Below are 25,828 nucleotides of genomic sequence, written 5' to 3'. Positions count from 1 at the left end.
CTCAGAGGCTCAATTGATATTTTTACCATTCCTCTATTTCTTAGACTCCATTGTCTAAGGCTCCACTTCCTTAACTTGTCAGCCATATCATATTATTAACAAGGATAATCTATATTTCATTGGCATTCCTCCTTTATCCCACTTCTTAGCCTTCTAATACTTCTACCTTTTATGGTTTTGGCATATGTTTGACAAATACTCATTGGAGGTAAGCATTTAAGACTGCATTTTATGCTTACATACTTTTAAAAAAAATATTCACCAAACAATAAAGAGTGAGATTTTTCATTCGTTGAACATTTCAGTTTAATTGCATGACTGTGAAAGATGTGATCTGCTCGAATATCATTTATGAAGACTTGCCTTTTCATCTAACCAGGCATAAAAGACAAAGCTTGCATGTATACCAGAATATGCATTGTAGCACTTTTTTGGGTTAATGAAGAACTGAAAGCAAAATTAAGTGTCCATTATTAAAGAATGGCTAAACAAATTGTGGTACCTAGATTTCAGTGTGCATTTGGATAGATATCCTGTAGAGCTTGTCTGGTTATGTATATTTGGGGTAGATCACACATAACTGGACATTAAGCTATAGTCCCAGAATTGAAAAGAAGAGTGGATAGATTGCTTTTAGAAATGTACCAAATACTTTTATTGGCCATGAGTATCCCATAACATCAATTGCTCATCTTTTCACTAAAGTTATTTTACATGTTTTGCTATATATATTGAAGACCATTGCTTCCAAAGAACTTAAAAGGAACATCAAATGGGGGCAATGAAAAGGCATATATTGGGTGTGACAAAATATAGTGTATATACATACTATATAATGTGTATATACTGCAGTATATACTGTAACTACAAGGTACCTACCTTTGTATTATAGTTGTTTAGTATTAGAATATACTAATATATATATAGAATATACATATACATTATATCTATATATAATATATACATAATACACTGTAATTATTTCTGCTATGGTCTTTTTACAAATGCACAGCAGAACAAGATGACTAATAGATGCCTGAAATGATTATTGTTGTTATTGTTCTTTTGGAGACATTATAAAGTAACTATAATAACTCCTTTATTTGCTTCTTTTAGAAAAACTAAGCCATCTCTCCAGTTAATTGAAATTTACTTTTGTCTTCTTGTTTCATTTATATCCATAAGAAGAATTGTCATGAACTGATATGATAAAGTTCTTTTAGTCAGTAGATAAGGATTTCATATTTAGATAACCATTAGCTAATAATGTTCAGAGATGGTCTGTAAACTACATAATTCTTATCACCTTTTGCTCCCATTTCTGGCTCTTTATCACAATCAATGCAGAAGAAAATTACATATGGCTGATGTCTATTTTGTCCTTTTCTTTTCTTTTGCCATGGTCAAAATAATCATTACCTAATGGTCAACATATTGTCCATATCTTATTACCTTATACCTTCTTAGCACGTTCATCCAGTCAGTTAGCATTCTCCTAGCATAGCCTTTGATAGGCCATCTTCCATATCCCAGTGAGGTAGGAATTTTGGCTTTCTGATATCTAATAACATCTTTCAGATATTTTCTTTATTTTCTTTTATTTTTTTAAAAACCTTTACTTTCTGACTTAGAATTGACTCTAAGCAGAAGAGTGATAAGGGCTAGGCAGTGGGGGTTAAGTGACTTGCCCAGGGTCACATAGCTAGGAAGTATCTGAGGCCAGATTTGAACCTAGGACTTCCCATCTCTAGGTTTGGCTCTCAGTCCACTGAGCTATCCAGCTGCCCCCTGAATATTTTCTTTAAATAAGGTTACAACTTTGGGTTCTTAATTATGAATCCTTAAAGTTGTAACTTGTTTATGGAGAAAGTTTTGACTTTTTTTAAACTAAAAATGATTTTTTAAATTTATTTTTTTTCTGTACATCTTTGAATCAGTGAATTAAAAAGCAGTTACCAAGTGCTTACTCTGCGCCAGGCATTGTGCCATCTTTTCAGTATCAGTGTAAAAAATGGGATAGACTCTGCCCTCTAGGAACTTATATTCCAATAGGGAGAGACAATGCATACATTTAGGGGAGTAGTGGCTACAGATAGAAGTTTTATTTGGGGAATCATAAGGATAGTAAATTGATATAAAGGGTAGTCTATTCACATACTCTTTCCCAAAGTAGGAATACAATTGATTTGATAACTCTTCCCAGAAAAAAAGGAAGTAAAAGAGAGTAAGGGGTAGGTATATGGACAGGTGAATGGGATATTAAGCATGGTCTTATGCCCACTTTATTGTTAGTTACTTAATAACCAAATAAATAACCTCTCATGAAGTTCAAAGAATACTGCAGAAACTTGATAAATATGAATTGAAATTTGTATTGTTGTTTTAAGATATCTAAATATTCATTTGTACTTTTTCAGCTTTTTTTAAAACTTGGAAAGAAAACATATGTAAAATATACTCTCCAATTTTTTCAAAGGTAATCATTGTTGTCAGTGTAGGTTACTGCATAAGTCGGTACAGTGGAATTCACAGTTGACATTTTAAGATTTGATACAGGTCATGGCAAATAAAATGTAGTGCTACAATATTATAAAATTTAAAAGTTCTTTTTTTTTAACTAGATGAGAATCCGAAGATATAGTGATACAGAATTATTTCTCTTACAGTTTCCAGAATGTGGTTTCTTTGGCATGTATGACAAAATTCTTCTCTTTCGCCATGACCTGAATTCAGAAAATATTTTGCAGCTGATTACCTCAGCAGAAGAGATACATGAAGGAGATCTTGTAGAAGTTGTTTTGTCAGGTAAGTAAAAAACATGTTATCTTATTTCCTTTTTATCTTCAAATAAACGTTGGTTGAAGACCCACATTATTCATACTAGGTGTTGGACAAACATGAGTTACACTTGCTTTTGGTCCTATAGTGGTTTACATCTTTGTAGATGTCAATGGTTCTCATGTGATTTGTACTTCCAGGCAGATATGCCTTTAATAGTACTCTACCATTTGGAGATGGAAGAAGCCTTGGGTGGATCTGATCACAGATAAGGAAGTCACCATAAACTTTGAATACAAGTGAACAAGCTGAATAGATTGGCTCTTGTTCTGAAATAGGATCTCCTATCTCTCCTACACCACAGAGGCCAACATAGTTGCATAAATGCTCTGCTCTCTTTGTCCCATAGAATAGAATTGTTTTTCAGGGGAAAAAATAGTCAGGAGGGGAAGAAAAATATAAAAAGATAAAGGGAGAAAATTATCCTATTATCAGTTTTCTAGGCTTTTGTAGTGCTTAGTTTAAAAAGTAAGCAAACCCTAGAAAGAATTTTTCTTTCATGCTTAGGTGAATAATGAGCCAATAATTTATGTTCTGTTATATAAGTACCACTTGATTGTATCATGGTAATAATAGAACTTATTGTAATATCTTTTTTTTTAAAGCTTTGGCTACAGTAGAAGACTTCCAGATCCGTCCACATGCACTCTATGTGCATTCTTATAAAGCACCTACTTTTTGTGACTATTGTGGTGAGATGCTTTGGGGATTGGTGCGCCAAGGATTAAAATGTGAAGGTATGGATTCTAGATTCTTGTATTTGACAACTTTTAGCATTTTAAAATGTTATATTTGTAAAGTATTGGTGGTGAGGTATATTAGGAGAGTCTCTGATAAATTTAAAATGTTTTCCTAATCAGTCCAGTGAGCTTTCAGAGCATGAACTTGGTTTGGAGACATCTAAATGTCATCTTCCCCTGAAATATAAATGCTCATTGGTTCAATAGTTCAGTGATGATATGATTTCAGAGGCTAGAGTTAGCTCTCATGATTGGCTAACTGAGAATCAACTTTACCTCTTTGTGTTCTTTATAAGCAATGTGTTTAGTTTTGTCTCTCTTGCTCTCTTCAGGACTTCCTTTGTTCTCTTCTTTCTTCTCTCCTGGTGCCCAGGAGTAGAGAGAGAAGAGATTTCTTTTTTTTCAATTCTAAGAGCAGTTGATAGTAACTTGTGTCAGAATTGGAAGGCACTGATAGACATGTGCTTACACATGGCTTGAAAGAGAGAGATTCTGAGATTAGAGAGTTAGTAGCACTACCCTGCTTAACAGATGGCAACAATCAGGGCAATGAGAGAATTCTTTCAGAAGCTCATATAAGAAGCAGACACATGAGAGCCCTTTCAGTCCAATGGAGAGCTGTAGTTTTGGGAATTGTCTTATGACTGACTTCAGTCTCAAGTTTGGCTCCCATACCATATGCAGAGAAAAGATTTCTTATATAATGCTCTCCTTGGAGAGGGTAGAGGATATATTACATAGTCTCCATCATGGAGAACATCATCAGTGAATCAGATGTACAAGTCCTGTGGAAAAAGGTCTTGACTGTTCAGCTGTCCTCAAACCCCCCTTTGAGAGACAAGAAGGTCAGAACCACAAGGTGTCCCTGTGAGTCTAAAAGAGACTCTACAGCCTTGTGGGGAAAAGGGATTTTACTGAAATAGCAGCTTGTTAGTTATTTCAGCAACTCCTTCTAGGAGTGAGTTGATAGGATGCTTGAATTCTTTATAAACTGGGTATTTTTCTAAATTTGGGTATTAAATAATTAATTATTAATAAACAAGTTATTCAAAATTAAATACTTAACAAAATATTAATAATTAACTAATGATTAAATTATTAATGTTTAGAACTATGCTCAGTTATGTAGGTTGGTGGAGATATGTTTAATATTCAGCAGACCTGGATACAACACAAAAGTTAGAATCTGAAATCTGTCATATCATTGTATTTTGACTAACTACCATATATTTTGAAGGAAATGCATCTATTAATCTCATATTCTTTGATTTTTGTCTTATAGACAAAAGTGCAAAAAGCACTGGGATGTAATGAAGTTACTTTATGTATTTTTTGCATTTATTTCTTATTCATTAACCATCATCATATTTTAAATTTATACATTGCAAAATAGAAAGGATGGATAGAACTTTTTATCTGAAATCTGTAAATACTTGAGTCCTTGCTTAACTTTGGGTTATTTGGTGACGCCAATTCACTGTTCTCTCTGTGTTTCTATGGCAGCAGAAATAGACCCATTAGTTTTGAAGCTTATGCTTATGGAAATTTGAGCTGTATTCTATAAGATGGAATACTTATATATAGAGGGAACTGACTTCTTTGAGTTTATTAAAGTTCAAAGACATTTACTTTTAAGGGTACAAATTAGTGAGTTGGCTCAGGGGAAAGTGAAGAAATTTAAAAAATTTTTAGAGCCTTGAGGAATAAAATTGTTTAAGTGATGTGTAGTAGCACAATTTGGCATAAAAGTGTAGCAATGTCCTTGATTCAAACTGAACAGGGCTGGTGACATCACTTCCCCCTGTTCCCACCTATGCAAGTCTAGGGGCATCCCTGAGGAGTGGTGGTGATTTCTCTTAACACTATTACCTTTAACTCACCTCATTTGCCAACACCTAGGGATACATTCTTCCTCTATTATAACTGAGGCCTTTGGGAGAGCCATCTCAAATTTAGCTCAGTTACTGCATATCATTAACTCCACTAAGTTCACTTCCAGATTTCTCTCTGCTATTTAGGATTCCACTCCTCTATGTCTGGCTTGTGGCCAATCTGGAATGCATTCCAGCTTCTGAGCTTTTGGAGTGGTGGCTGCTCTCTCTCCTGACCTTTTGAATTTCAAAAGGTCAGTCTTTTCTTGATTCTTCCCCTAAAAGAGGAAAGAACAGACATAGCCTGTAATCACGGGCCATGTCCTCAAATGGGAAAGGTCTTATTGCACCTATTGCAGCTATGTGGTTCAGGGGAAAGAGCACTGCAGTCGGAAAGAGTTTGTGACACTAGGCAAGTCATGATTGGGAGATCACTAAATTCACCTTCTCCTAACTACTGATCTGTTTAAGATTAAATGGCAGGGGGCAGCTGGGTAGCTCAGTGGAGTGAGAGTCGGGCCTAGAGACAGGAGGTCCTAGGTTCAAACCCGGCCTCAGCCACTTCCCAGCTGTGTGACCCTGGGCAAGTCACTTGACCCCCCATTGCCCACCCTTACCAATCTTCCACCTATGAGACAATACACCAAAGTACAAGAGTTTAAAAAAAAGATTAAATGGCAGCAGTGGATAAAAGAGGGTGGTGCTAATGGGTTAGAAGGAAAGACAAAGATGGCTACCAGTCTAAGAAAAAAATGAGTGTGGAAATCCAGCCCACAATTAAATTGACTAGAATTGAAATGCATGAAAAAGGAAAAATGAGCAGTCCAGAAAATTAATAATATTGTGTAACAAATAATAGATGCTTTGAAAGTTCTGATGAAAGAAAAAGCAATGCAACAAATTCTGTGTGAACCTTAGGTATAATGAAACAAAAGCAAGAAATTATAGATGGTTCAGAAGGGCACCCATAATTGGTATCTTCCTTTTTCTTTCTTTTCTTTCACTCTCTTCTTAACTGTGATCTGGTTTCTAACCTCACCATTCAACTGAAATGACTGTATTCTAAATTGTCGGTGATCTTTTTTATCAATTAATTAATTAATATAATCATTCATTTAATTTTTAAGGACCATCTAATTAATTAAATAATTGATTTAGAGTATTTTCCCATGGTTACATGAATCATTTTCTTCCCTCACCTCCTCCTACACCCTCTTAATCTTTGTTCATTCCTTCTGAAATTAAATCTAGCTTATTCTGTGTATATATATGTATGTGTGTATATCTTACTTGTACATAGTTATTTGCATGTTGGTTTCCCCATTAGAATGAATTCCTTGAGAAGCAGGTCGTTTTTTTGGTCTTTGTTTCCTTTGAGTTTAGCATAGCACCTGGAACATAGTAGGTCCTTGGTAAATGTTTGCATACTTGACTTCAGAAACTAGAAAAATAAAAGAATAATGTGGGATTCAAAGGTCTCAAAGAAATAAAAATACAAATGAGAGTGAACAATTCAGAACATGTTGTAAATACTTTCTTAAATAATAAAGCCTCTGTAAAATAGAATGGGAGATTTTGAAACTCAAAAACATGGAAGTAAAATAGAATTTCATAGAAGGATCAAAAGATAGCAGAAGAACTTGAATGTGGTAAGAGGCAGAGACTGACCCAGAAGATGAGCTGTACAGAAATAGTTTAAGGATTAATGACTTCTCCCCACCCCAAAAAAACACAATGAATCAAAAATCCTGAATTTCACATTTTAATAAATATTAAAAGAAAATTGCCCCAAAGTATGAGAAATATAGGACATAACTTATGGATTGTTGAGAGCCTAAATTCACCTTTCCAAGAATTATGGTGTTTATGCTTCTGAACTTTCATATGAAACAACAAAATTATTTCAGTACCTACAGAGAAAAAAAAACATTCAGCTATTAAAGAAAAAAAAATTAATTCCTCAGGATTACTTCTTGTCTATATGCCAGCGTTGGTGAACTTTTTTGAGATTGCTTGTCCAAACTGCAGCTGGCTGCTGGGCGGAGGGCTGGGGCACATGAAAATTGTCCTTAGGCACTGTGGAGAAGGGGAATGGAGCAGCCCCCTCTGTGCTGCCCTGGCACCTGTGCCATGCCTTCACCAATATGTAGTATTGTGGAAGCTATGTGGTATTCTGGAAATCAAAGGGGGAATTGGCTTATATTTTAGAATAAAATAGCTTGCAAAACTAAGCCTAATTGTCAATACAAAGAAGATGATTTTTTTAGCTAAAGGGAAAGAAAGAATTTGAGTTATTACTTCAAAAAAGAATCAGAACTGAGCAGAGTAATTTATATATAAGCATTTCCAAGTAAAAAAACCATTAAGAAATGTAAATAAACATTTTATTTTATTTTAAATTTTTATATTTTTATTTATTTTTTAAAAAACCCTTGCCTTTTATCTTAGAATCAATACTAGGTATTGATACTAAGGCAGAAGAGTGGTAAGGGCTAGGCAATGGGGGTTAATTGACTTGCCCAGGGTCACACAGCTCTAGTTTCCCCTCCCCACCTCCCCAGTTGATTCTATCTATATAACCTATCATCTGGGTACTGAGTTTGAGAGGTTAAAACTGTTAGCAGAAAGCAGTCATTCTGTTAACAAGTGTTAAGTCTCCGCTATGTTATCAGGCATTGTGCTAAGCATGAGAACTATAAGTAAGAATAATGCAACAACCCTTATTCACAAGGAGCTTATATTCCATAATTGAAGAGACAACAAAATATGTAGCTATATTTAGTACAAATATAAAATGAATAAATATAAATATATATAAAATAATTGAATGCAAGATAGTTTTAGAGGGAGGCTACATTTGGAAGCAGGGGTTCCATGAAAGGCTTCTTTGCGTAAGAATGTGATTGAACTTCATTTTAAAAAAGGAGAGGGACAAGAAGAGGTACACAACTATGAGAGGGGAATATGAGGCTTAAGGAACTGAAGGAAGGTCAGTGTAGATTTTAGGATATAGTCAAAAGAGTAATGTTTACTGAGAAGAAATAGGTTGGGACCATGTCGTGTGGGCTTTAAAAGCTTTTCAAAGGAGTTTATATTTTATCATAGAGGCAATAGGAAGCTACTGGGGTGATTGAGTAGGGGAATCACTTCATCAGATTTGGCAGTAGTGTATAAAATGGACTGGAATGGTGAGATACTTGAAACAGAAAGATCAATTTAGGAGGCTGTTGAAATAATCCAGGGGAAAGGAGATAGAGGGCCTGACCTAAGATGGGAGCTGTGTGATTGGATGGATTAGAAGTATTATTTTTATATATTGTTATAATTTATAACTGAGTTATTTTTCTTTATCTTTTATAAACTGTTTAGGCTGTGGATTAAACTACCATAAACGATGTGCCTTCAAGATTCCAAATAATTGTAGTGGAGTAAGAAAGAGACGTTTGTCCAATGTATCTCTGCCAGGACCTGGTCTCTCTGTTCCAAGACCCATACCAACAGAATGTGCAGTATCTCCCAATGAGGAGGTAGGTGTTAATTCTTGAGTTTCAATATGTTCTTGTTCTTTCTCTTTCTTTCTCTTTCTATCATTCTCTCCTGTATCTTCTCTCTGTCCTCTGTTCCTTTTCTTTTCCCCCACTTTTTCCTCCTCCTCTTCCTCTTCTCTCTCTTTGTCTGAGTCTCTCTTCCTTCCCTCCCCCCCCCCCCAACACACACAGACAAACCGACCCTATTTGTGTAATGACATTAAAGATAGATTTAGAACGAGTGAGACTTTAGGAGAGATGGAAAATTAGCATTTTGTGGTAGGACTGAAGAATTTCAATAGCCTGGATCCCAAAGTCATTCATGTAGAGATAGAAAGTCCTCTGGTCCAGTGCCCTCCTTTTATGGTTTTGTAATATTACACAGAATTTGAGTTCTTTGGAACCATCTAGTCTCACCCATCAAGCAAAAGAATTCCCATTATAATACACCTGACAGGTGGTTTTCCAATCTCTGCTTAAACACTTCCAAGGAAAAGAAACCCACCACTTCCCATCCATTCCATCTCTGAGCAATGCTCATTGTTAGGAAGTTTTTCCTGATCCCAAGCCTGAGTTGCCCTCTTTGCAACTCCCCATTGTTCTTAATTTTGTCATCTGGGACAAATGGAACATATCTAATCCCTCTTCTGTGTCACAGCCCTTTAGATACTTGAAGACCACTCTCACATGTCCCCCTCACCCTCAAATCTTCTCTTCTAGGCTCAATTCCCATTTCCTTCCATTGATCCTAATATGATATAGACTCAAGACCCTTTACCATCCTGATGGCCCTTCTCTGAACACTCTAACTTATCAATGTCCTCCTTACGTTGTTCTCAAAACTATTCAGTTTTTTTATTCAGATAAGGTCTGACATAGATGGAATATAGTGAGACTATCCCCTTCCTATTCGTGGAATTTCTGTCCTTCTTGTAGTCCAAGATCATATTAACTTTATTTGGATGCTACTTCATACCTCTGACTCATGTTGATTTACAGTCCACTGACATCCTCCTCCCCCCCATATTTTTCAATAACTATTAACCATATCCTCTCTATCTTATTTTTGGGAGTTTTTTTAATTCCCTGGGGAAAGACTTACATTTATTCATGTTGAATGCCATTAGATTCATCCCAGTGTTCTATCCTGTCAAGATCATTTTCTAAAGGTGCAAGTCATTCTGCCTAGCTTTATATCTTCTGCACATTTGGTGAATTTGCTCTTGAAAAAATGTTCAGCAGCATAAGGCCAAGTACAGATCCATGGGATACTCTAATGGAGACCTCCTGCCATAATGATATTGAAGCATTAAGACCTATTTTATTAGTCTAGCCATTCAACCAATTTTTAATCCATCTGTTTGTTTAATCCAAGCGTTCTTAATGTCTTTTTGTATGATGAATCTCTTTGACAGTCTGGTGAAACCTGTGGATTCCTTTTCATGATGTTTTTTTTTTTTTAACCCTTGTGCTTCGGTGTATTGTCTCATAGGTGGAAGATTGGTAAGGGTGGGCAATGGGGGTCAAGTGACTTGCCCAGGGTCACACAGCTGGGAAGTGGCTGAGGCCGGGTTTGAACCTAGGACCTCCTGTCTCTAGGCCTGACTCTCACTCCACTGAGCTACCCAGCTGCTCCTCCATGATGTTTTTAAATGCATAAAATAAAATATATAGAATTATAAAAGAAACCTAATTACATTGAAATGATTAACAAAATACTTTAAAAATAAACAAGTTGATAGGCTCTAGGTTAAGAGCCTCTGATCTAATCAGTAGGTCTTTATCACCACAAGAATATTGTGAGATGTTTTTATTTCATTTTATTTTTATTGTCATGCAAAACACCTCCATATTGGTCATTGTTGTAAAAGCAAACATATATAACCAAAACCCCAAAATAAAACCATAAATACATTGATGTGAAAGATGACTCCCAACAGTTTTTTTTCTCTGGAGGTGGATATCATTCCCCATCATAAATCTTTCAGGATTGTCCCAGATAGTTGCATTGCCAAGTTTTCACAGATAATCATCGTACAATATTGTTGTTTGTATACAATGTTCTACTTATTTCACTCTGCATCAGTTCCTGCAAATCTTTCTAGCTTCTTCTGAAATCATCTTGCTTATCATTTCTAATAGCACAGTAGTATTCCATCATCAACATGTACCACAATTTGTTCAGACATTCTCCAACTGATGGTCATCCCCTTAATTTCCAATTCTTTGCGACTACAAAAAGAGCTGCTATAAATATTTTTTTACAGGTAGGTCCTTTCCTCTCTTTTATTATCTCTTTGGAATATAGACCCAGTAGTGGTATTACTGGATCAAAGGTTATGCACAATTTTATAGCCATTTGGGCATAGTTCCAAATTGTCCCCCAGAATGTCTGAATCAGTTCACAACTCCACCAACAATGCATTAGTGTCCCAATTTTGACACATCCTCTCAAACATTTACCACTTTCCTTTACTGCCATATTGGCCAATCTGATAGATGTGAGGTGGTACCTCAGAGCTTTAATTTGCATTTCTGTGAAATGTTTTAAGGACCTTCCCTACATCTCCCCTAATATCAGTTTGGGGAGGAGATATTCTCCTCATTTACTAATTTAGTCATCCTATCCAAAAAGGAAATGAGTTTATTCTGGCACAAGCTGTTTTTGCTGAAGCTTTGCTGGCTCTTCATAATCCTTGCTTTATACTTAGGAAACTGAGGCTCATACAAGTTAAATGACTTGCCCAGGAAGAAGTGGCAGGATTTGAATCCAGGTACTTTTCCTTTATGTCCAGTGCTATTTCTATATTCCCTTTTTGGAAATAGAGCTCTTTTTGGTGATGGGCAGATCCTCGTGTGTGTCTAGTATGGGATGAAGGGTAATCTCTTTTCCTTTGCTCCACTCTTTGATGAAGTAGTGGCCATTCTGCTTGCTAAATCTTTCTTTCAACATGTGCACTTGGTTCTATGTCCCTCCATTGCCTCAAGGAATCTTGTCTCTTCAGTCATCTGATCTCCCTCTCCCCATTCTCCTCCCATCTTCCACTTTTTCTTTCTACTACATCTTTCCATTTTGCTTAAAAACATGACTAGATTTTTTCCATACTTAAAAACAAATAAATAAAATAGAAACCTCCCCTTTGCCCTACCATACTTTGAATTTGCTGTCCTATATTTCTCTTCCTTTTCCTAGAAGAAGCCAGTTACATTTGTTGACTTTACTTTCTCTACTTCCACTTATTTTTTAACCTCTTGCAATATGACTTCTGACCACCTCTTAATTGAAACTTCTGTCTTTATGTTTGCTAAAGGTGTATTAATTGCTAAATCTAGTTGCTTTTTCTCAGTTATCTTTCCTGATCTTTTTGCAGACTTTGAAAATGTTTTCATCCTTTCTTCCTGGAAATTTTATCATCCATGAGTTTCCTGTCCTGTTTTTTCTTCTATTTGACCACATCTTTTCATTCTTTGCTGGATCATCCATAGTACAGGCTTAAATTATGTGTGTCCCTCAAGTCTTTTATTCTGACTTCTTTTACTCTGATGTTTTTTATGAGTTCATCAACTTCCTTGGATTCATTTGTCATCTTCATGCAGATGACACTCATTTCTGTATATCTAGTTCTAGTATTCTGTGAGCCCTAGTCTTGCATCCACAGCTGCTTATTGGATACTTCAAACTTAATATCTCACTCAAATTCATCAAGTAAAAAAACAGAGCTCAATAGTCTTCTTCCCCAAACTCACAATTCTTTTGAACTTCTTTTTATCTTTGAGGGCAGATGATTTTCAGAGATAAAATGGCAAAGCTAATTCAATTCAACATATCCAAAACATTATCTTTTGCCTTAAACGCTCTCCTCCAAACTTCTTTATTTCTATTAGGCACCACCATCCTTTCACTAATTGAGGTTTATAACTTCAGTGTCATTCATAACTCTTTACTCTCCTTCCTTCCTCCATATCAGTTGGTTGCAAAGTCTTTTTTAACTCCAACTCAATATGTCTGATATTTCTCTCCTTTCTTTGCTTACACCCCCAACACCCTCGTTCAGATCCTGATCAGCTCTTACCTAGACTATTACAACAGCCTTCTAATTGTACTCTTATCTTCCTTTCTCCTTCTCTGGTCTAGCCTCTTTGGGCTGCCCTAGTCATCTTCCCAAAGCATAAACCTGACCATGCCACTGTCCTACTCAAAAGCCTTCCATGACTGATTGCTTCTGGAATGAAATAAAAGAAGTGTGGGAGGCATTTCCCAGTCTGGTGCCATCTGACATTTCCATGCTAATTGAATTGTACATCTTCACAAATCTCTTTGACAGTTAAAATGGCCTCCTTATTCTTCAATTTCAACATGGCATTTCTTTCTTCTGTACCTTTGCCTGAGTTCATCTCCAGAATCTACTCCTTCTTCATCTTGGCCTCAAGGCCCAGTTCATGACCCATCTCCTCTGATTAGCATTTCCTGATCTCCCTAGGTGCTAGTACTTTCATCCTTGTCAAATAATCACATATATTCTGTAAAAAAACTTTTTTATTTTAAAAATATTTTTCTATGTTTATATATTTCATTTTCTTTCCCTTCCCTCTATCTTCACCCCCTCCTGGTTCCAATAAACACTTCCATTTGATTATACAAATGTTATCACGTATCTATTTCCATATTATTCATTTTTGCAATAGAGCAATTTTTAAAAACCAAAATTCCAAATCATATATCCATAAACAAATGATAAGTCATTTGTTTTTCTTCTGAATGATATATACTCTTACATGTTTACATGTCGCATCACCCAGTTGAAAGTAAACCCCTTAAATTCAAGGATTATTTTTTATTTTGTCTATGTGTTCTTAGCACCTACTTCAGTGTCTTGTAGGTAGTATGCATTTGATAAATACTTGTTGAATTTAATTGGAAAAACTTCTTAACAATTAGAACACTGACAAATCTGTCGTGTGGTAATTTAGTCTCCCTTAATAGGTCTTCATTAGAGAATGTATGACCTTTTCTGGGTATTTTGTGGAATATATTCCTATAGTAACAATAATAATAATAATCAAATCATAATAGTAAGCTAATACTTATAAAGTACTTTAAAATTAACAGTCCTCTTTTCAGCCTCTCAACAGTCCTGAAAGGATTACAACAGGTAATTAAACTGTTGGTATTAGTCTTAATTTACAAATGATGAAAATGAGACACAGAGAATTTAAATGATTTTCTCAGTCATACTAGTATATAAAAAGGATTCAAACTCAATTCATTTTGCCCCCAAATTCTTCATTCTTTTCTGCCTTTTTATAAGTGCTGCTAGTAGATTTTTAAAGTCTCTTTGAACTATTGAGATTCCGTGAGTAACAATGTTTATCAATGTGAGTGTTAATTGAAAGAGTGAGTTAGAGAATAACTGGAAGAACAAGTGTAACATGTTGCTGTATTTTTGATAGTAAGGGAGAACCAGACCCCAAATAGTTTATGATTCTATCTAGGTCAAGGGTGGGGGGAACAGACCATCTTTATTTCAGTAACCTCTAATTGAAATGTAGCATTTCCTTAAATTATTTAAAAACATTATTCTGCCAAAGGGGTTGAAAGACTTCATCGGACTACCAAAAAGGTTAAAACTCCCTGATTTAGGTTTCCTTTTTTGAATGCACTTGGGGGGGGGGGAAACCCAAGGAGCCAAATCAGGAGAGGATCAGATTGGGTCACTTTGGGCATTGTCTTTACTTATGATTCCTTTTCTTTTACCTACATCATTAACATTAGGTTGTATTTCTAAGTTAGGGATTATTGATTCCTTTACATTTTACATTCCTCTCTCTTTTTATAATAGATAATTGAGAGTCAGAAGTTTGGAGAATAGTTAACCTGTAATGTAGACTTAAACTGAGGGTACATAAAATGATTCAGAATCTTTTGAGTATTTGGTTTTGGAAGCAGTTCTGATCATTTCAATTAAAGAGTGTGATACTTAAAAATAATATACAATTTCCTTATCTAAAATAGTAATCAAAATAAATTACAAGTTTCATAAGTAAACATGGTGCTTTATTCTTTAAAAAGTATCTTTTATTTTAAACAATTTAGGTTTGGTAAATTTAGATGTCTTTCTTTCAGCCTTGTTTCCTACTTTGTGGTCACTTGATGTAAACTTTAAAAAAAGTAATGCTAAAAGATTCATTACAGAATGAAAGGTAGTGAGGCAGGCATGGGGCTGGTCAGGCTATAGGACTTATGTGAACAAACTCCTTTTTGTAAAACATTTGCCTTGAAGTACTGCTGGCTCTTCTCCACAGCCCTGCCCTTCGACGCAGTGTTGAGGTTCTCAGGGCATATCCCTGGAAAAGGAGAGTGAACCCAAAACAGAAGGGCTCTTACCTTGAGTAGCAAAAGACAATTTTTTGTGAAATCTAGCTGTTCCTCTGAGGCTTTTTCTGGTCACACTTCATTACATAGAGTTTGCATTCTGTTCCAGCATGGGCTATAAATAGTTCTATCTGTTAATAACCTAGTATTTATTATGACATCCCAACACTGTGTCCCATGCCAGTGGTAAGCCTTCTTTTTTTGAATATTCTTTGTGCCTTGACACAATTATCTGGTCCCTACTCTTCATTTCTTTTTCCATTTCCTATTACTTATTCTTCACTCTAACACTTCATTGGTCATCTTTCTCTCATTTCTTTCCTGTCATCACTTTTTCCTTTCATTTTTTACTGATATTTTTGGAGCATGGCATTATCTTAGTGGTCAAGACCCTCTTAGCTGCCAGAACATTTCTTTGCCCCCGCTCTAACAATGTTCGAGGCGTATAGGAAGGTCTAATGAACCGGTCTTAGTGTTGATCCAGTTTGAGCATTCACGGATATCACCAGCTAGAAAATAATCCTTGTTACCTCAAGGCAACAAAGGAAGTTTTAACCAAAACTTCCTGTATTTTCTCCTTCAGTTTAAACTTATATCTATTCAAACTCAAATGTCTGATCAGAACAGGACATTGGCTAGTCATATGGTCATAATTAGTAATGATAGACAGCACACATACTTTACTGAGCCAACAAAATATTAAAGGCTTATAGGAAGGCTTTCAGCCCCTGGGCTGGTTCTTCTGTGGAAGTTCTGTGGGAGAACATCAATAAAAATCACCAGAGTAAAGAGATGATTTGCAATTCTTATTGGTGGAAGGAGTACTCATATTAATGAAAACACAAATCCTTTGAGGTTTTGACATTCAAACCCATAGCTGCCCCCTCCTCAAACAAAACAGAAAAAATTCTCTCAACCTCAATTAAGACTGTCTTATAGCAAATTGCTTTCAATGTAGGTTCTATGTCTACAAGCGTGTTATTTAGTGCCTAATTCTTAGCACAATTCCTAGCACAAAGTAGATGCTTAATAATGTTAGTTGATTGATTATAGTGTCTACCTTGATATTAATAATCTGCATGTATTTGTAATTCACTGTCTAGGTAATTAATTTCAGTATTAATGGTTGATTTGGGGAATTTCTTAGTTTTGTATTATAGTGTCCATGGCAAGATGAAAGTAGGCCATAGATTGTGTGTATAATATTTATCTGAAAACACCATATTTTGTACTTTTATCTTTGAAGACTTAAGGATTTTGCAAACCAAAGGAAGGTGATGAGTGAGACCTGTCTTGTCTCTACAGTATTGGACAATTGTCTCTTAAAGATAATAGTTTTTAAATAATTGATATTATATTTTTAGAAATAACTTATATTTTAGGCACATGTTCACCAAGAACCAAGTAAGAGAATTCCTTCCTGGAGTGGTCGCCCAATCTGGATGGAGAAGATGGTTATGTGTAGAGTGAGAGTTCCACACACATTTGCTGTGCATTCTTACACTCGGCCCACAATATGCCAGTACTGTAAGCGACTACTCAAAGGCCTTTTCCGCCAGGGAATGCAGTGTAAAGGTAGGGAGAGATTTCTTTTTCTTCTTAGAAAAATACTTTACTGCTGGTTACCACATACAAATTAATGCCTCTGAAAAGTTAGGTAATATAATGGGATACTTGAATAATAAAGTTATCTCTTAATTTGCATAGCATTTTAAGCTTCTTGAAACTTGATTAGAATATTTAAGTTTCCTTTGGATTGGCATAATTACCTTCATTTGATTAGTGAGAAGCAGATTATATGAAATTTACCTAAGATTGAGTAGGTAGTTGATATGAGAAACAGAACTCTAGCCAGGGATTTTAATTACCATTTTATCAAAGGGAAACCTATGACCTGAAATTTAGCATTTAGTAGTAATATCTCATTGTTCACCAGGACATACTAAATTATAATTCCTGTTTTTCCTGGTAGGTAATGAATGAAAGCTTCCTTGACATAGTAATTTGATAGCTGTGACAGTGTATTATTAGTTACTATGAATCACTCAGCAAGATGTAATGAAGTTGAAATTGAACTTAGCTAGACTTTGAATATGAGTTCATAAGCTGATCAGTGTTATAGTATGTCCAGAGTCATAACTAGTAATTTTGGCTAAAAGCAAGCACCACAAAATGTGCTTTGGAGATAACAAAACAGAAAGTGCTCTCAAATCAGTTTTTAAGACAAGAGGAGGGTAGACGGGAGAAAACCCTCCGGGAGAGACCTGAGACCTTGAGATACAAGGCTGAGACCTCGGCTCACATGCCACACACAGCTTGAGAGATTGCAGGTGGAAGAGAGCAGCAGTGGAAGAGCAGATAAATCCTGGATGACTAAAAAGTGTCTCTTGGGATCAAAATAATCTTAAGAAAAAATGATTTGTCTTCTTGAACTTGGAAGACATAGAAGAGATGTAGTTAAAGGTACTTTATTGACACTGTTTTGTAAAGAAGTTAAAACATTACTGAAAGACTCACTGCCTTTTGAGAAGACATTCAGCAGAAACAACAGGGCATCACCAGTGGCAGTGCTGTTGAAATTCTTGAATCAGTAAGGTTCAACCTGAAATAGCCACCAAAGTCAGGATTCACAGTCATTTTGCAGGATTGTTATTAGAAAATGCATTCATGTTTTTTAGTATTAGGCCCATGGAGTTGGAAACTCAGAGAGTTGAAGGAGACACTGAACAGCATTCCTGCTGACCCTGTGGGCCTTATGGTGCTTGTGAGAGATGCCGAGACTGGCCAGCAGGGGAGCCCAGCCCTCCTCTCAGGCTGAAGCAAAATTCCCCAGTTACCCCAGAAACCTGACCAGGGTCTAACTGAGAAATGTTGAACAAAATTTTAAAAATATATAGAATATGACATAATGTTAACTTGTGGTTTTCTAAGTCAGTATGCTGTGATCCACCCCTTTCAGTCATATTATCACTCTGCTGTGTGTGTAGCAACTTCCATTTTGGTACTCTTGTCCTCCTAAAATAGAGCCTGCAAAGCCCTCACTAGGAAGGATATCAGGAGCTCACTAAAGTTTAGAAAGGAATAAGAGATTTAGGAAAATCTGAGACATATTAAATGGAATTTGACAGGAATTGAAAAGTTCATAAAGGAGTGGGTGTGAGGTGAACAAGTAATACAAGAAAATTGAAAGGAGATTTGGTATTGCTGATTGGAATGTAGCCATAAAGACTAAGATGATTTTTTTAAAGGGCTTATGAGTAGTACCATATTAAAACAGAATTTCTCAAAGCATTCTTGACATAGCTAGTCACCTGTTTGTTAGTAGGTGTTTTCATATAAATTATTAAACTGAATCTTTTCTTTTTAGATTGCAAATTTAATTGTCATAAGCGCTGTGCATCAAAAGTACCTAGAGACTGTCTTGGGGAGGTAATTTTCAATGGAGGTAAAAACTTTTTTTTAATAGTATCTTCTGGAACGAGAAAATGATACATTTTGCTATATTCTTTTCAGCTTTAAGCTAGATTGATTACCTCTTTAGGCAGCAGTTTCATAGTCAGAAAGTTGATTAAGGGATTAATGTCAGTTTAGATGGACTTTATTGATATATTCTAGGGCTTTGCCTGTTCTCTTCAATATTTTCTTCAGAATGATGGACAAATCTAAGAAGATTAAATTTAATAGGGATAAATATAAAATTTGAACTTAGGTTCAAAAAATCAACAATGCAAGCCCAAGAAAGGGGAGAAAATAGTTTATGTGGAGAAAATCATGCTGAGATTTGATTGAAGACCCTCAGGAAATTGAGTTTGGAGAAGAGTTAACTAAGACAGACATGATACCCATCTTTTTACCTGAGAATAGTTCTCATTGAAGAAAAGATATTTCTGTTTATTCTAAAGTATAGAGCAAGAATAAATAGGTAGAAAGTACACGGGAACAGCTACCCCAAAATGAAATATATGCCACCATGGTAAATAGTTTGTCACTATCAAAGCATAAATTATATGGCAAAGTTTAGGTTTGTTAGTGGAGGAGGTTTCATGCTTTGAAAGGACTAGGGTTAGAATAGATGACCTTAAGGTCCCTTCTGTCATTCAGCAAGATGGGAAGGAAAGGAACGGTACAATAAATTTATTAAAAGTGACTACCTTGTACCAAGCACAATGGTAAGCACTCTCATTTGATCCTCCCAACTACTCTGGGAGGTAGGTGTTGTTGTTATTATTGTTGGGAGGTAGGTGTTGTTGTTATTGTCCCCATTTTACAGATGAGAAAACTGAGGCAGATAGGTTAAGTGACTTGCTTAGGGTCACACAGGTAATAAATATTTGAGGCAGAATTTAAACTCGGGTCTTCCTGACTCCAGGTCTAGCACTTTATCTACTAAGCCACATGGCTGCCTCTAGATTGTATGGGCTGAATTTTCTTTATTAATATCAAGTAAAGGAAAATATCCATATGTGATATTATATGCTACTCTCAGCAAGTACATAGACTCATTTTTGGTTTTCTGTAGAGTATCAACGTTCAGGAAATAATGGTAGCTGTATAATGAACTTATAGATTATGGCATAATAAATATTCCTGAACTTTGGAGGTTGATTCCTCTAAAATATTTGTGTAACCTGATAAAGAGGGTTTTTTTTTTTTAAGGCAGAGTAAGGTAAAGGCTAGACAATGGGGGTTAAGTGACTGCTCTGAGTTTGATTATTAGTAGCACTTTATATCAGGGGAGAATGGGACAGGGAAGCATAAGGAATGAAAACCAAGGACCATAGAATTAATTAACATCTCCCCACAGGATACATACCTGTGTTTTTCATCATATATTATTGGAATAATTAACAATGTTTGGTAAATTTTAAAAAAGTATTTATAAGGGCAGGTAGGTAGCTAAGTGGATAGAGAGCCAGGCCTGAAGATAGGAGGTCCTGGATTCAAATGTCACCTCAGACACTTTTCAGCTGTGTGACCCTTGACAAGCCATTTAACCCCATTTACCTAGCCCTTACTGCTCTTCTGCCTTGCAACTAATTTGTATTGATTCTTCAATATAGATTGCTATATACAATACAATGCTGTATTATAGCTGATAGTATTGATTCTTTAAGACAGAAGATAAAAGTTAAAAAAATAAAAAATATATGGGAAGAAATTGATTATTTATGTTATTGGGTTTGTATGCATAGTTAATTCAATTAAAAGAAAAATGAGTTAGTTCTTAGAATTTTGAATATGATTATCATAGTAATTATCTTTTGATAATTAGGACAAATGAGATGTCAGGATAGATTAGAACAAGCACAGGCCAAATTAAGGAAAAATGGATAAATACTTTCAATATAGCAGCTTTTGTGGAAGGAAATTTAATAATAAATATGAAAGGGAAATACAATTAAAGTAAAACCTCTTAGAATTTGATTCCTTTAATTTGGAATTTATAGTATTATAGCCCAAAGTGGTATGAAATTTACCTCTTTATGAAGAAAAGGTTTGAAAAGCCTATTAATAATTATGTATAACATTGTTTTTTAAAGTTAAAAAGTAAAGATAGAAATATTATTGCTTATAGCCCAATATGGCAAGTTTTATTCATGAAAAGAAGGCCTGATAAACCATTAATTCTTAGCTCTGCAAGAGCTCTTTCCAGGCATCTCATTTTTTTCCACCCTCATGCCTTCCTTTCCTTTCATCCATTCTGTATATATCTTATATGTTCATGATTGTTTGCATGTTGTCTCCCCTGTTAGCATGTCAGCTGCTTTGGAGGCAGGAAGGTGCCATGTTTCGCCTCTTTTTTGTATCTCTAGTGCTTGGTGCATATTAAGGTCTTTTTTTTTTTTTTAAATCTATACCTTCTTTCTTAGTAATAATTCTAAGATAGAAGTGGGATAAGAGCTAGGTAATTGGGAGTAAATTGCTTGCTCAGGGTCACACAGCTAGGAGGTACCTGAGGTCATATTTGAACACAGCTCTTCCTGACTCCAGACCTAGTACTCTATCTACTATGCCACCTAACTGCCCCACACATAGTAAGCTCTTAATAAATGCTTTCAAATGAATGACTAAACACTGTTGTTCAAACAGATTTTTTAAAAAAATGTTTATGAAAGAAAATGAGTTTTCATTAAAATTTCAGTCATTTAAAAATGTTTTGCTTTTAACTTTAAAATAGTTTTTCAATTTCTTGCTCTTTCAACAATTTGAAATTCCTTTAAAACTTTGCCAGAACCTTCCAGTCTGGGAACAGATATTGATATGCCAATGGACATTGACAGTAGTGACATGAACAGTGATGGTAGTCGTGGTTTGGATGACTCAGAAGAACCATCTCCGCCAGAAGACAAAATGTTCTTCTTAGATCCCTCTGATCTTGATGTAGAAAGAGATGAAGAAGCTGTCAAAACCATCAGGTAGCATAAATATGCCTGGGAAATGATAAATACACTGACTCTAACTGGCAGGACAAAGCAGAGAGGGAACTCTATTTCAGAAAGCCTAAAGGTGCCTCCTTTTGGTCCTTGAAAATTTTGGGGTGTTGGAGCTTCAGTGAGTAACTTGATGACTCTTTAATGATTAACATTAACAAATCTGAGGATGCCATAGGCATTTCTTGATAGCTGTGGCAGAATTTTTGATGACTGACATAGTTTATCCTTCCTATGTAGATGGAAAAAAAGAGAAAAAATATATTTCTAAAGAGAAAACTGCTTTTTAAGCAATCTATAATTTATGATTTCATGGTAGAACCACTTAACAAATGATAATGCCATTTTGTGCCAAATGATAATCCTAATGCAAAGCAGGTTTTTTGATGGCAAAAGCCATAGAGAATATATTTTGGAACTTTCACCAAAAAATAATTGTGAGGGGGCAGCTGGGTTGAGAGCCAGGCCTAGAAACAGGAAGTCTTAAGTTCAAAACTGGCCTCAGACACGTCCCAGCTGTGTGACCCTGGGCAAATCACTTAATCCCCATTGCCTCACCCTTACCACTCTTCTGCCTTAAAACCAAAACATAGTATTGATTCTAAGATGGAAGGTAAGGGTTTAAAAAATAATAATTGTGATTAATCTTGGAGCAACTTTCATAAAGCTGAAATCTTGACATTTTATGAAAATGCAACTCATAATAATCTGATTATGTTTGCTGTTTCTGAGTAGCATCATTCATTTAGCAGAACATCATCCTACATATGCTTTTGGGGAAATGCAAAATTGATATAAAGCATAATCCTTGCTCTCATTCTACCAAAAAAAGAAGATATCAACACAGAACGTTCTAATAAAGAATGTTCCATTTGAAAGTTGAAAAGATAAAAGGAAAGAGGAAAAACATTCTAGTTAAAGGAGACAGCCTGAGCAAAGATATGAAAGTATGAGAGTATAATGCATGTTTAGAGTGGAAGAAAGTTGTTTATTTTCTTATTATTAAGGTATTTGGGCTTTATGAATTATTTGAAAAGCATTGCCATAATAAAATTCTGATCAGTTGAAGTTTATGTGTGATTTTTTAACTATGTTTTAATCATTTCTAGTAAATTTTAAACATTTTTCTCAGTCCATCAACAAGCAATAACATTCCACTAATGAGAGTCGTACAATCAATCAAGCACACAAAGAGGAAAAGCAGTACTATGGTGAGAGAAGGCTGGATGGTGCACTACACCAGCAGAGACAATTTGGTTGGTAATTTTACAATTTAAAATGTGTTCATGTTTGTTTAAAAATGTTTTTGCATATTCTTTCAAGAAGTTCATTAAGGTGTTGGATTATTTTTACATATTGAGAGGAATTCTAAAAGATAAAACATGCATTGTTTTATATCCATAGATAGGGAAAAGAATAGAGAATTCAGAAAGAGTCCAGAGGAATGCCATGAAAATACTTAATTGAAAGAAGTTAGCCTGTAAATGAAGGTTGAAAGGCACCACAAGTTGTGGGCTAAAGATGAAAAAGATAGAAGGCTTTTAAAAATAGATTTTATTTAATTGACTTTTGTAGAGAGAATAGTTACAATCTATTTTTCTTGTATCAAAGAAGGATGGTACTTTACCTGCAGAAGAATGATAATTATGGGTTAGCCTTAAAATTTATGCTCAATATAATCAAGAGTTTTCAGATACTTGAATCCGTTTTAAAAGACCTTCTTTGGAAAAGGTCTTCAGGAATAATATTAGGCTTTTCATCTTCTTGGATGGTTTGAGTAGGAGTTTTTTTATGTAGATAATAAAGATTTGTGTCTCCCTTTCACCTCTAATCCCCTCCCCAAGTCCCTCAACAAACTTGTTATCCAAGAGAATGCATGTGCTTATGAGAATTAATATGTCAGCAGTACAGTATATTAGAGTGGTTATATATATAGATATATATTATGACTATGAATGTAACCATACAAGTAGTTTCAAGTAAATAATCAAAACTTACAATACCCTCTTATGTGTTTTTGTAGAGAAAGAGACATTATTGGAGACTTGACAGCAAATTTCTTACATTGTTTCAAAATGAATCTGGATCAAAATATTATAAGGTAAGGACTCAATTTTTCATACTGTTTAGCCTTTTAAAATATAGTAAAACATATAGAAAAGATGAATTTATTAATTATAATAAATAGCATTACTTTTTATTCACATGACTTTATTTTTATTTTATGCTTGTTCTTTCATAAAATACTACTAATGGGATAGGTAAAACATTTTTAGCATATTCATTTTACAAAGGCTGAAATAGGTAAGAGGCATTGTAGGTGAATCTATCTGAACTTAGAATCAAGAGCTGGGAAAGGGGAAAATCATTTTTAATCACCTCCTATATGTCCAGTACTAAGTAATTTACAAATACTATTTCAAGTCAAAGTGACCTGAGTTGGAATTCTGTCTTAGATATTAGCTCTCAGTTTTAATGCTCTTGTTTATAAAATTGGGCTAATAATAGCACCTATCTTTTAAGAATTGTTGTGGGATTGAAGTGAGATGATGCATGTAAAATACTTTGCAAACTTTATGGTGCCATATAAATATTAGTTATTATTACTATTACTATTATTTGTCCTCGATCAGTTGTTTCAGACTCTTCATCACCCTGTTTGAGGTTTTCTTGGCAAAGATATTGGAGTAGTTTGCCATTTCCTCCTCCAGCTGATTTTATAGATGAAGAAACTAAGCCAGGCAGGGTTGAGTGACATGCCCAGGGTCATAAGAGGCCCTCATGTAAGAGAAAACACTTTGAGATGTTCTAGAGCCATGTTGGCAAACCTATAGCATGTGTGCTGGAGGGGTCTGTTCCCTTCCCCCTCTCCACACATGCCTGAGGACATTTCTCTCATCACTCCCTTCTCTGCTCAGCAACCCAATAGAAGTGCTTCCTCCCTCCCCTGTCTGGGGTAAGGTGGAGGACAAAAAGGCTCACATGCAGCGTGAGGGTTGCAGTTTGGGCATTTGGCCTCTAAGGCCTTTAAAAGGTTCACCATCACTGTCCTAGAGGACCTGAACCTTCTCTGTCTTAACATTATTACTGTAAATGAAATGAGAAGCATAAGAAAGGATCAGCCAAGAGGAAAGATGGATCATAGTATTAGATTAGAGGGTCTGTCAGAGGATAATGAGAAGGCTCTGTGGGACATAGGACAATGTTGGTGTGTTTAAGATAAAGCACCAAGAGCCACAATGAAGCTGATTTCAGCTTATATCTCAGCATCTGTTAGGGAGGAGGAAGGGAGAAATTCCATAAAAGAGTCAATAAGGTTAATTCACAATATATTTAATAATCAGTGGTCTTCATAGAAAAGTGGGCAGAAGGGAAAATAGCAAAACATGATGGAAAACATGCTTCAAGAATAAGAAACTGGCTTCAGACACTTCCAAGCTGTGTGATCCTGGGAAGTCTCTTAACCCAGCTAATCCTTACTGCTCTTTTGCTTTGGAATGGAGACTTATTATCAGTGCTAAGACAGAAGGTAAAAGATTGCCCCCCTCTAGTAGTAAGAAAGTATATAGACTAAAGGATTGTAGACTATATGTGCCTATGTATCTTGATAACTTTTTCTAAGAAAGTTTGGAGGACTGGACATAATGAAGGCCGAATAATGTCAGAAAAAATTAAACAAATTACGTTTAAAGAGATAGGAAACAATTAGTTACATATTGAAAACATTTTTAAGTCAGCCATCTATATATTCAGACTGCTGTTTTGTTAGTGCAAAGATCAAAATCAATACCAAATTAGAAAAATAAACATGAAAAGATCTATCACACCAACATGTGTGTGTGTATGTATGTACATATTTTAAAATAAGAAATTGGCAAGGCTCCTAATTCGGAAATTTAGCTATTGCAAACATGTCTTCTTGATTAGAAAATGAAGAACAAAAGAACCTAGGAGCCACCTTAGCCAGCAGACCCTTGATCTTTTTGCCAAGGAGAGAGTCAAATGGGAGTCAAGGTCTAGTACACAGATTTGTGAGACCTTCCAGAGA

The 25,828-nt window shown here is 35.3% G+C and overlaps 1 protein-coding gene across 1 annotated transcript in view; it reads left to right on the top strand.

Moving 5' to 3' along the window:
* PRKD3 (protein kinase D3) overlaps positions 1-25,828 on the top strand; it is an 86,307-nt gene that overhangs the window by 36,189 nt on the left and 24,290 nt on the right. The window contains exons 2-9 of the mRNA XM_044660624.1: positions 2,667-2,805; positions 3,444-3,575; positions 8,819-8,976; positions 16,732-16,924; positions 18,717-18,794; positions 21,582-21,765; positions 22,913-23,036; positions 23,804-23,881. Of these exons, the coding sequence (XP_044516559.1) occupies positions 2,667-2,805; positions 3,444-3,575; positions 8,819-8,976; positions 16,732-16,924; positions 18,717-18,794; positions 21,582-21,765; positions 22,913-23,036; positions 23,804-23,881 (1,086 nt within the window). The remainder of the gene's footprint in view (positions 1-2,666; positions 2,806-3,443; positions 3,576-8,818; positions 8,977-16,731; positions 16,925-18,716; positions 18,795-21,581; positions 21,766-22,912; positions 23,037-23,803; positions 23,882-25,828) is intronic.

Source organism: Gracilinanus agilis, chromosome 2 (assembly GCF_016433145.1).
Source record: "Gracilinanus agilis isolate LMUSP501 chromosome 2, AgileGrace, whole genome shotgun sequence".
Classification (NCBI taxonomy): domain Eukaryota; kingdom Metazoa; phylum Chordata; class Mammalia; order Didelphimorphia; family Didelphidae; genus Gracilinanus; species Gracilinanus agilis.
The sequence above is the reverse complement of the archived record's forward strand: the minus strand, read 5'-3'. Positions and strand labels throughout refer to the sequence as shown.